At 39.9% G+C, this 13,118-nt stretch overlaps 1 protein-coding gene across 4 annotated transcripts in view; it reads left to right on the plus strand.

Annotated features, from left to right (window-relative positions):
- The first annotated feature begins 167 nt into the window (after positions 1-167).
- The window catches only part of LOC148790697 (folate-biopterin transporter 1, chloroplastic-like), a 32,186-nt gene continuing 19,235 nt past the window's right edge, over positions 168-13,118 (plus strand). The window contains exon 1 of one of the 4 annotated variants that reach the window (XR_016077979.1): positions 168-868. Coding sequence is in view for 2 of the 4 variants with exons in the window: in XM_088890891.1 (XP_088747017.1) it covers positions 787-868 (82 nt within the window). In the remaining 2 variants the exon portion in view is untranslated. The remainder of the gene's footprint in view (positions 869-13,118) is intronic. The other 3 variants (XR_016077978.1, XM_088890891.1, XM_088890892.1) reach the window with 3 other exon arrangements.

Below are 13,118 nucleotides of genomic sequence, written 5' to 3' on the forward strand. Positions count from 1 at the left end.
CTTTAACTTATTTTGTTTGATTGCAATACAAATAAAATAAATTAAGACAGGAAACAGAATAAAGTAAAATCCAAAACAAAATTAAATAGCATCTTTTACATTTGCACTCCCATGCATTTGTATTAATACAGATAAATTTGCACTGCAAACCAAACACAGCTTAAGATACAACTTGGTCCTGGCTCAACTCGAGGTCAAGCCTGGATTTCTCAGTCCAAGCTCAAATTGAGCTTAACCCAACACAAGTCAGATTGGGCTTGGCCGCTTGAGTTGGGATTGGATTGTACCGGACTAGGTAGGTTGGTTGGGTTTAAAAGATTTTATGCTTATCTTTTTATACAATCATCTTTCACCGAGCTTTAATCCCAATTTAGAAGTAGAATGAATTAACAATAAATACATGTATGTATTTCTTTGGACGGATTCAGGTTGAGTCAGGCCTAAGATTTTGTGGCCCAGCCCAAAGCTCGAAAAACTCGGGCCCAACCCGTACAAAAGCTCAGATCGGATTCGGGTTGGATCAGATCAAATTTCACTCCTACGTTTGCTGTACGACGTATCCGACGAGATCCGATCCGTTTGGGGGTGTGAAAATGGAAAGTACCAAAAAACGATCTAATTGTACATGCAGTTATGGAGTCCAACTCGAACCGCTACTCGCCCTTTCTCTCTTCTCCCGTTGTCGCAAGCCTGCTGAGCAGCTGAGGACCAGATACATGAATCCAGTTCTCCAGTTCCTCTAAACGAACTCACCGGAAATTACGATGTCAACGGTCGGACAAAGACATGTCAATCATTGTTTCCGCTCTAGCCCCGTCTATCCAGCGAGAGAATGAAGATGATGAACCTTATCCCGATTCTATAACTCGTGAGTTTCACTTTTTCTGCATTTTACGAATTTTCAGTTAATTTAATTCGGGTATTCCATTATTTAGCTCTTCTCCTGCTTGTTAAAATGTTAACATGGAATTTGATTTAAATTTAATGTTCATACTCATCATTTGATGCAACAGAACAGTTGGGTGAAACAAATAACGACCCAAATTGTTAACTAAGTTAAATGGGCAACTCTAATTGCTCATGCAAATGCAGTTTTATGTGCATACTGTAACATTTTGTTAATAAAATGTATTAAAATGAAGGATGACTATTAGCCTTTACATGATTTCTGAAAAGCAGGACCTGTGAGCAAAACCAGGCCCCTAAAAGGAGTTTTACTATGGAATAGAGCTGGGCTTCACCGCTCTCCAATTTAGCCAGGCTATCGGCCACTCCATATAGACTGACGCTCGGCAAGCTTCCGTGACCCCACGACTTCTCCCCTTGTCCATCTAAATAGTTGCGTTGCTCGAATCACCTCCCATCACCATTGGACTAAACCCAAGGGCAGAGCTAGAAATTTTTATGGGGGGCCAAAACCTAAGTGAATTGGGGGAGGGGGGGGGGGCAACCATTGGATGGGGAGTGGGGAGAAGGGAAAAATATACATGGAATTGTGGAGTTTTCTGGGTCATAGGGGGGCCATGGCTACTCTGGGTCCCCCTTGGCTCCGCCCCTGACTAAACCTCTAGTCTTTGCAATCCATACCTGGCAGTAAAGCCATTACTTCAACTTTTAGTGAGTAAGCATTACATAATCATGCAAGAAGGATATCATATTGAGAAATGAAAGTACCAATGAATCCCAATGTTATAAATGCATCTGGGGGTGCATAAATAGATGAATAGCAATAGCTTGTTAGATCCACCATGTATTGTTTAATTAATGCCCCTGAATTCTTCTGTGTTTAAACCCACAAGGTGAGATAGGAGATTATCCTCTCCGTACTAGATGGTGATAAATTGATATCTTGGAAGAAAAAGGACAAAATAATAGAGACAAGGACTGAACTTTGTTATTTCTCAAAATCTAATATTTTCACAACAAGAAGCTGCTCTATTTATAGAGCTAAAACCAAACGGATAAGTGCTTGAAACTAGGAAGTGCAACCACCAACTCCTAAAAACATGCAACTTACTCCTAGAGCTACGTATTCTCCTATAGACCAGGTAACAGAAAAACAAACTAAACCACTTAAACAAACTCCTATTGACGAGGACAACTTAACAGAAAAACAAACTACAACCACTTAAACAAACTCCTATTGACGAGGACAACTTAACAGAAAAGCAAACTACAACCACTTAAACAAACTCCTATTGACGAGGACAACTAGGAGACTTGGTAAATATTTCAACAATTATCCCTCCCTTAAACTGAAAGTTTTCAAACATTCAGTTTAGAAAAAACAACAAACTCTCTTCAAGCTGGGCCGTCCAAAGTGGAGACACCTAGCAGTTTTCTAAACTTCACAAATGACGTGAATTTGAGAGGTTTGGTCATTATATCAGCAATCTAGTCTTCACTCTTGTAGTAGACGAGCTCAATGACTCCTTCATTTGTCAGGTTCCTTAGGAAGTGAAACTTCACATCTATATGCTTGCTTCTTCCATGTAGAACAAGATTTTTGGAGAGTTTGATGGAAGAACTGTTGTCACAAAAAATTGTTATAGGCCCTTGTCGTTCAAAGTTTAGCTCTTCTAGAATTTTCTTCAGCCAAATAGCTTGACAGGCGCAGCCTGTTGCAGCTACAAACTCTGCTTCAGTTGTTGACAAAGTGACAATTGATTGCTTTTTTGAAGACCACGAAACAGCTCCAGAACCAAGCATGAAAACATATCCTGAAGTGCTTTTCCAATCATCTAAATCTCCGACATAATCACTGTCAGTGAAATCGAACAAATCTGACTTTTCTCCTTTCTTGTAGAACAGCCCATAACTAGCAGTCCCTTGCAAGTATCGAAAGATTCTTTTTGCAGCTAAGAGATGAATCTCTTTCGGACACTCCATGAACCTGCTTATGAGACTCACAACATGCATTATGTCAGGTCTTGTAGCTGTTAAATACATTAGACTCCCTACAATTTGCTTGTAAAGAGCGCTATCAATCTTCCTTCCTTCAGGATTTCGAACAAGCTTTAGACCCACTTCAGTTGGCGTGCTAACAGAATTGCAATTTTTCATTTGAAACCTATCCAAAATTTCTTGCACATACTTCCTTTGTGAAATAAAAATTCCAACTGCAGATTGCACCACTTCAATACCCAAAAAATAATGCATCTTTCCAAGGTCAGACATATCAAACTCAATCATCATGGACTTCTTAAAACTTTCAAACATGGCACTCTCATTTCCAGTGAAAATAAGATCGTCAACATATAAGCAAACAATGAGCAATTTTCCTCCATCTTCAATCTTTGTAAAAAGTGTGTGCTCATATGGACATTTCTTAAATCCCTCTTTAGAAAAATAAGCATCTATACGACTATACCAAGCGCGTGGTGCTTGTTTTAGCCCGTATAATGCCTTTTTGAGTTTATAAGCCTTATTTTCACTTCCAAGCTTCACATAACCAGGAGGTTGGTCAATAAATACCTGTTCCTGCAGTTCATCATGCAAGAATGCTGATTTCACATCCAATTGGAAGATAGGCCATGAATGTTGAGCTGCCAATGCAATCACCAATCTGATCGTATCATGTCTTGCGACAGGAGCAAAGACTTCTCTATAATCCACTCCAAATTCTTGCTTATAGCCTTTAGCTACTAGGCGTGCCTTGTATTTGTCAACTTCTCCATTCTCCTTCAATTTTGTCTTGTACACCCACTTGACACCAATTGTCTTGTGCCCTCTTGGAAGATCAGTCAACTCCCAAGTGTTGTTCCGTTCAATGGCTGCAATTTCTTCGTCCATTGCCTTTTGCCATTTGGATTCTTTGACAGCCTCTTCGAAAACTGTAGGATCACAATCCGAAAATAGAGCAAAATATGTAAGTGGGTCCTCAGATTGGTCAATTTCGGTTACCTCATAATCAGTCATCCATGCGGGCCTTCTTCTAACACGTTGAGGCCGTTCTATTGCTGTTGGCGAGCTTAGAGCATCTGTCAGACCATCTGGTGGAATTTGTTGATCATTTTCTATTGGCTGTTGCCTCTCCTCTTCGTTGTCTCCATCAAAGTTGACGGGTATTTGCTGTTTGACAACATTGTTGTTCCATGGCCAAAAACTTTCTTCATCAAAAACAACATCACGACTGATAACAATTTTCTTAGTGATAGGATTGTAAAGCTTATAGGCTTTTGATTGATCACTAACACCAAGAAAAATGCATTTTTCTCCCTTGTCATCTAGCTTTGTTCTCTTCTGGTCTGGAATATGAGCATAGCCAACACACCCAAAAATTCTGAAATGATCTACTCCCGGTCTCCGTCCGCTCCATGCTTCCTCTGGAGTCATATTTTGAACGAGTGTGGGACACCTATTCAAAATATGAATGCTCCAATTAACTGCTTCGGGCCAGAAGGTTTTTGGAATGCCGTTCCTCTGCAACAGACTTCGCACCATATTCAAAATAGTGCGATTTTTCCGCTCACAAACTCCATTTTGTTGAGGCGTGTAAGCTGCCGTAAGTTGCCTCTTGATTCCATGGGTCTCACAAAATTTTGCAAATTCAAGTGAGTTGTATTCTCCACCACGATCAGTGCGAAGAACCTTTATTGGGCTGCCAACTTCTTTCTCAACAAGCACTTTATAATTTTTAAATGCTGCAAAAGCTTCAAATTTTTCTTGCAAAAAATAGACCCATACTTTTCAACTATAATCATCAATGAAGGTAATTATGTACCTCTTACCTCCGTTGGAAGATGGATCAATTGGCCCGCAAAGATCAGAATGAACCAGCTCCAACGCCTTTTTCGTTCTCCATGATTTTCCTTTCGGAAATTGATTACGGTGTTGTTTGCTAACAACACATTCTTCACAAACTTCAGATGGAGCTGTAATTTGAGGAAGACCAATCACCATATTTTTCTGTTGTAGAGTCTTCAGTCCACCAAAGTTTAGGTGACCATAGCGAAAATGCCATAGCCATGCTGCATCCTTCAATTTGGTTGAGAAGCATGAATGAGTGATGTTGTGGAGATAAAGCGGAAACATACGATTCGCTGTCATGTTAACTTGAGCAATTAAGCCTAACTTTGCATCTTGAATTCGACAAACTCCATATTTGATAGAAATCTCGTATCCCTTTTCTTGCAGCTGACCCACACTAAGTAGATTGGTCTTCAAGTTTGGAACGAAGAGCACATTGGAGATTGTTTGAGTAGAATCCCCCTTGGTTTGGATTGTCACCCTTCCTTTTCCCATAACTGAGAGTCTAGAATTGTCACCAAACTTCACATTATCGCGAAATGACTCATCCAAATAAGAGAATGCCGACTTGTCTCCACACATATGATTGCTGCAGCCTGTGTCTAAGTACCACAAATTCTTCTTGGTTTCCTCCTTTACATGACAAACCATTAACAAGGATACTTCTTCTTCCTTCTCTGCAAGATTAGACATTTCTCCATGTTGTCTATTTAAATTAGTTCGGCATTCAGACTTATAGTGGCCATACCTGTGACATCTGTAGCACTCGACATTGGACTTGTCTGCTGACCTTGGTCTATATGTAGTCGAGTGGTGGTCTCCTCTTCCTCTTCCTCTTCCTTGAACTTGGTTGTCTTGATGTTGATGTTGTTGTTGGTTTCCACGATCATTGCTTTCTCTGCCTCTGCCACTACCTCTACCTCGTCCTCTATCTCTCCTTGGTGCTGGATGATTTTCTGTGGAGGCCTTCAAAGCTTGCTCCTCTTTCTCCTGCTGGTTGATTTTATGCTCATGAATCAACAAAGAACTTTGTAATTCGTCAATTGAAAGTTCATCAATATCATGGGATTCTTCTATGGAACAAACAACAAAATTAAATTTTGGTGTCATGGATCGAAGGGTCTTCTCTACTATGGTGACGTCCTCCGTCTTGTCACCGTGGATCCGCATCTTATTGACGATTGCCATTGTCCGTGAAAAGTAATCTGTCACCGACTCTCCTGATTTCATTCGTAGTGTTTTGAACTCCGAACGAAGTGCTTGAAGCTGCTGCCTCTTTGCCCTTGCCGAACCTTGATACTTCTTCTTCATGGAATCCCAGATGTGCTTGGACGTATCCTTGCAAAGAATGGTTTCCAAGATTGAACGATCAATGGCTTGGAAAAGATAATTTTTCGCTTTGAGATTCTTCAAACGTTGTCCTTCTAATTCTGTTTTCTGTGCATCTGTCACTGCTGTGCCTGCTGCTGGTTCTGCTATTCCGTTGGAGACGACCTGCCAATATTCTTTGGACCTCAAGAAGTTCTCCATCAACATACTCCAATGGTCATAGTGACCATCAAAGCGCGGGATGGCAGGTTGAATGAAGTTATCAGTAGCCATACGGGATGAACTTTGTGACACTTCCACACTTTTCTCTCTGCAATACAAAAGACAGGAAGAAAGCTACTGCTATACTCTCCCCTTTTTTTCGTGACTCTCTCTTCACCGGCTCTGATACCACTGATAAATTAATATCTTGGAAGAAAAAGGACAAAATAATAGAGACAAGGACTGAACTATGTTATTTCTCAAAATCTAATATTTTCACAACAAGAAGCTGCTCTATTTATAGAGCTAAAACCAAACGGATAAGTGCTTGAAACTAGGAAGTGCAACCATCAACTCCTAAAAACATGCAACTTACTCCTGGAGCTACGTATTCTCCTATAGACCAGGTAACAGAAAAACAAACTAAACCACTTAAACAACTCCTATTGACGATGACAACTTAACAGAAAAAAAAACTACAACCACTTAAACAAACTCCTATTGACGAGGACAACTTAACAGAAAAACAAACTACAACCACTTAAACAAACTCCTATTGACGAGGACAACTAGGAGACTTAGTAAATATTTCAACAGATGGATTATATAATACTCTCCCTTGGCAAGTGTGGCTACTGATTTCCGCCCACAGCCCACAAAGAATGATCATCACTATGAGTCTCCATGTTTACTCTAAAAAGGATTAGGAGAACATATTGGACAATCTCAGTGATTAGGCAATGCAATGTGTGGTTAATGGATTACTTCCATAGAAACGGACAGGTTCTTGGCAATGCATATTTGAAGCAGTGACTTCTTTGTTGGAAAACATCATACCTGTTCACCTTCCTTTTGATGCTACCCACATGGGAGCACACATCATAGACAGGAGTCACAGGACATATAGAATCCATATCTTCTTGGCTGGGTAGAGAGAAATGGAGGGCAACCTTTTCAGAACTTGAAATAAATATCTGATGCAAAAATATCCACCAAAACTTCGGATTCGAATATAACAATCTAAGTCAAAAGAAGAGAAAAGGACCTTACTAAGAGATAACAAAGAGTGGTGAGTTTTCAAATTTCCTACTAACAGCTTGAAGGTGATCTCCTTCCATTTTTTTTTGATTGGTAGTTTTTCCTCCTTACATTAACACACTATGAACTAGCTTTTTTGATTGGTCACACTACAAAGCTTCTAGTGGATATTAGGAAGGCAGGAAAGATGGAGAGAATGAGAATTTTACATGTGAGTCTTGTAGGAAGAGTGGTGGCAAAGGATTATGAGATGGAAAAAATGGAAGCTTGGGTGGTGTTAGAATGGGGAAGAAAGAAAGTGATGGGGGTGAGAAAATTGAATGCGGGGTTATTATTGTTCATGTTTCATAGCAAGCACTAGGCAGTATGTAAAGTGGGTGTTGGAAATAGAGAAAACAAAAGAAAGAGGTTTTGATTTAAGGTTGGACTAGTAGTTCCTAGCAGTTGGAGAAATAGTTGCAGGCAGAAGGAATATGGCAGTGTGGATTGGAGTGGTAGGCATCCCACATTCCCATTGCATGCTTAGAGTATTTTGACTTTTGGAGAAATTTCTAGATGTTGTGGTAGATTCTTGAAATTTGATGATAGGAATAGGACCTGGGAGAAGCTTGACATGGCGAGGATACTGGTCGAAGTTAAGGATTCCACTACAATTCCAAATAGATTAGAACTTGAACTTGTAGTGGAACTCTTTGAATTGAGAATAATTGTTGAAGGTGCCAATGGGTCGTTTTGGAAGGTGGAGGAAAGGGATGTGATGGATAGAAGATTGAATGAAGAAGAGGAGACAAAGGAAGACGGAGTTGGGGCAGGGGAAGTTGGAGGGTTGTCTGGTTGTAGAGTAGAGGAGGAGGCATACATGAAGAGGATTCGAATGGTCAACTGGAAAGAGGAGAAGATGAGGTGGAAGTTCCTTACAATAGGGAGGTACAACTGGCCAAAGTCGGGATAAGTGGCTTGTATGAAGGGAGACAGCTGGGGGGGGGGGGGGGAGGGAGAATGAGTTAACGGAAGGCTAAAATCCAGAAATCTGGGTGGGGAAGGAGGGAGATGGGAAATAGGCGGGGTTATTATTGTTCATGTTTCAATGAACCCACTCTAAAATTATACATATATAAATGTATTTATGCAAATATATATACATATATTTATGTATGTATGTAAATATGTATGCAGAATATCTATACAAATGTTATATATATAAATATGTATGTATATATATATATATATATGCAACATTTACATATATACACATATATGTATAAATGTATATAATTGGGCCGGGTTCAGGCTACCTGAGCCCGGCCCAAAAAATAAAAAAACCCGACTTCTTGGGCCAGAGGACTGTAAATCCAAGCCCAGCCCAGCCCGTGTAAGATTCCAGGTTGGGCCGATTTAGGCTCAGTCTGGGCCTGCCCAAGTTGCACCCCTAGCCCCAAGACAACAATGAGTGGTTTTGGGTGGTGACAGTCTTGGTCCTTGCCATTGTCCAAGGAGAAAAAGAAGCTACTTGAGGTGCTAGTCTTGCATCCCAGCCATTGTCCACTACACCATGGATGCTTTCAATGACCTTGTGCCACAACCTCTCACTTTCTAGGGGAAATCTCCAAAGCCATTTTCCCAAGAGAGCCGTATTCCTCTTAACTAGATTTCCTACGCCAAGTCCTCCTTGGTCCTTGCCTTTACATACCTGTTCCCATTTTATCCGATGGTCTTTTTTTTCATCTCCCGGCTCCCACAAGAAATCTCATTATTTTTTCCAATTGCTTTGCAATTTTTATCGAGATTCTAAAGGTGGATAGGTAATAGGTGGGTAGGTTGGCTAGAGTGGATCTAATCAAAGTGATTCTTCCCCCATGGAAATGTAGTTTCTCTTCCACATGGCTAGCTTCCTAGAAAACCTTTCTATTATGGGTTTCCAAAAGTTGTCTGCTCTCGGGTCCCCCCCGAGACTCTCTGAAAATGTTCTATTAGGACCTTCAAGTTTCTTAAGTTGGATTCTGAGTAGTCCTCACAAAATATGATTATGTCATCTGCAAACTGCAAGTGGGTTACCGCAATCTGATTTCTTCCTAGCCTCCACTCTCTAAACTGGTTTTCTAGGTCAGCATTTATAATCAGCCTACTTAGCACCTCCACAACTAGGGTGAAAAGGAAGGGGGAAATGGGATCTCCTTGCCTTAGCCCTCTTTTTGCTGGGAAGAAATCTTTTGCCACACCATTGACTAGAATTGAGAAATGAGCTGAACTAATACAACCTTTGATCCATTTTTCCATCTTCTACCAACCCAACCTTTTCTAGTAAACCTAGGAGAAAGGATGAATCCACCATATCATAGGCTTTCTCTAGATCTAATTACAAATTAAGCCTTTGCCTCGTTTTTTTCCTTTCTGCTACACATTCATTTGCTACAAGAATCTGATTAATTATTTGTCTCCCTTCTACAAAGGCTCCCTGATTTTGAGAGATTACCTGGGGCAAGATGCTCTTAAAACATCCCGCTAGGGCTTTAGCAATGATTTTGTACAAGCTACCCACTAGGCTTATTGGTCTATAATCCTTTGGAGATTTGGCACCTTTTTTGTTGGGCACTAGGGCTATGAAGGTTGCATTTGCTCCTGGTGAAATCTTCCCTTTGATGTGGAACTCAGTGAAGACTTCCATCGAATCAGATTTTATTATTTCTAAACAATCCTGAAAAAAATCCATTGAGAAACCATCAGGTCCAAGGGCTTTGGATCTCTCCATTGAGAAAATTGCCTCATGAACCTCTTCCACACTGAAGTGCCTTTCTAGGAGGGCTTCTGGCACTCTAGACCAATTCAGATCCTCCAACTCCATGATTCTTTCACCTACAGTGGAAAACAGTGATTTAAAATGATCCACAAAGGTCTTTGTAATTTCTTCCTCTAAAGTTATCATCTGGCCTTCAGATTCAATGTTAGAAATTTGATTCTTCTTTCTTCTTCCATTTGCCACTGAGTGAAAAATGTTTTCTTCCCATCACTCTCCAAAAGCCATTTACATCTCGATTTTTGGCTCCAGGAAATTTCCTCCTTTCTCAAAATCTCCTCTAATTCCACCTTTAGGCGCGATCTTTCCTCCTCAGTACACGCTCTCTGGGCTTCCTTACAATCTAACTCCTCTATCCTTTTAGCAATTAATTCCTTTTTTTCTTCAATTCTTCCTTATTAATCCTTTCTTTCAACCTCTTTAATTTTTTCATGAATCTCACCCCTCTGTTGTTGGCATTGATCCTATCTTCCATCCACCACCCCTTTATTTTTTCAATGAACTTTGGGACTTCCAATCACACGTTTTCAAATCTAAAAGGAATGGGACCTCCAAAAGAGTGCTCTTGGCTAAGGCTTAGGGGACAGTGATCGGAGGTTACCCTAGGAAGTGCTTTCAAGACTAGGTTTCCCCAAAGTTTCTTCCACTCTACAGAGAACAGAAACCTATCCAGCTTTGGACAAACTTGGTTTTCCTGAAGGTTGGACCAGGTAAAAGAGGCTTGCAAAAGGTGGGGTTCTTTTAGCTCTAGAGACTCTACCAGGGCATTAAACCTCCTCATACTAGTGATTATGGTATGGTTTGGGTTATTTGTTTCATTTGTATATCTTATGACATTGAAATCTCCCCCCAAACAACAAGGCCCCTCCCACAGGATATTTATATCCATGTTTATACATCTAGATCTTGGTTCTCAGCAGAAATTTGTCTCACAATCAAGTACTTGGTGTGTACAAATCTTATTTCATTGTGCTTGAAGCCATTATCCATGAACATTGTATCCCCTCCCCCCCCCAAAAAAAAATAATAATAATAATAATAAAATAAAATAAATAACAAACACACACATGAGTGTTTAGCAAGCAAGCCAAGCAAAGTCAACATATAGCCAACCAGTGGGTTGGTAAGGCCTCCTGCTGGTCATAGTAGAGACTTGGGATTGATTCCCGCTTGCACCTGGGTTGGGGGATGGGCTACTCCTGTTGTGTAGTCATTCAAAAGAAATAAAAAAAAAGTCAACATATAGCCAAAGTACTCTGTAATGAGCTATATGTGACTACTAAATGCTTCACTTTTTTTTTTTATGTAAAAATTTAGAATGAAAAGTATCTTGTATATGACATATGTATGAGTGCAAAGATATACAAGTCTTTGACCCGTGAACAATCGGGTGCTATTATAATTGGCAATTAAATGTTCAGCCATCAACATATCATATATCTATGTTGCACATACAATGAGTCATAAACAAAATATTTAGAGTAAGGTACATCCATGAACTTTTTGTAAACTGATCCAAGAATAAGAAATGCCAATTGCCTTGTGGAGCACCACCTATGAGGTCAATGGATGGTTATCAAAAATTTGACCGTTCCTTTAACTTCAGTCTATCTAGAAAACCACAAAACGGAAAAAGTCCCCACAGCATCTTTCCCCTCTAACTAAAGCCCTTAATCTGCGAACCAAGAAATGACTCACTAGTGGACAAGGGGAATACTCTAGTGCTCCGAAGATGCTAAAAAGGTGGGCCTAGAGGACTTGGCTGAATTCATAATGACTAAGGAATGGGTTTGAACTTTGAAGAGTAAAGGATCATATTAAATTAAATTATTTTGATAATATTTATGTACGTGTTAGTGGAAATTTTTTTAGTATAATTTCTCACATAACATAATTCACCCAATTAGACTAATAACTGGGTTTTTTGTTATTTGGGTAATCCTCATTCGGGAAATCACGTAGATATTCCCTTAATTACATCTCTGCTAGGGGCAGAGAAAACCTTTTGATTCTGATTCAGAAGTACAATGAATAGAGACTAAACTAAGTATGAATTTTCTACAGAATTTTCCTTTGAAAATTCTGGTATATATTCCCTCTTTATTTGAGAGAAAACCAACATATGAAGAAGCAAACATTGTATGCATAACAAGTAAATAGGTATCATAAAAAGCATGTTTCATCAATAAGGCTACAAATGGCCTTTAAATTATGGTTGTGTGCACTATCATGCTGTGAGGAACCATAATCAGCCAAGTTTCATGAACAAGTACATGGTTTTTCCCCTCACACATAGGTTAGTAGGTTGTAAGGAACCATAATCAGCCAAGTTTCATGAGCAAGGCTGTAGATGGTTGTCTCCTTACATGTATTTCAATATGAAACAAGGAAGAAAAGAAAAAATAAAAGGAAGAAAGAAAGAGGTGAGAGGAATTGATAGAATATGGGCTTCCATCTCATGTGAGAAGCACAAGGAGTATCATATTGAAGAGGTGTAGGAAGAACACAAGATTCCCTACCTTCTTCTTCCTTTTTCTTTTATGCTCTCCACACCAATCTTCTTCTCTTTTCTCTTCGCACTTGTTTCTTAATGCTAGAAATCCTGCAAATCAATTAGTAATAGCCAACAAAAAAGGCATTAGCCTCTTCTCCTTGTAGGAGAGGGGTTTATATAGAGCAGGTAGGTGGTTAAGTAACTCCCCACTCCTCTTTTCTTAGGGTGCTAAGTGTCAACCCACTTAAAATGGGTTAAGGAGGGAAAAGAAAACTTTTCCTTCCTAAGGTGACAAGTGTCCCCCCATTTCAAGTGGTTAGAGGAGGAAAAATAACTCCTTCCTAGGGTGACATGTGTCCCCCCCACTTCAAGTGGTTAGAGGAGGGAAAACAAATCCTTCTTCCTAGGGTGACATGTTTCCCCCCCACTTCAAGTGGTTAGAGGAGGGAAAACAAATCCTTCTTCCTGGGGTGACATGTTTCCCCCCCACTTCAAGTGGTTAGAGGAGGTAAA

The sequence above is a fragment of the Nelumbo nucifera genome, chromosome 6 (assembly GCF_055504915.1).
Source record: "Nelumbo nucifera cultivar China Antique chromosome 6, China Antique-T2T, whole genome shotgun sequence".
Taxonomy (NCBI): Eukaryota; Viridiplantae; Streptophyta; class Magnoliopsida; order Proteales; family Nelumbonaceae; genus Nelumbo; species Nelumbo nucifera.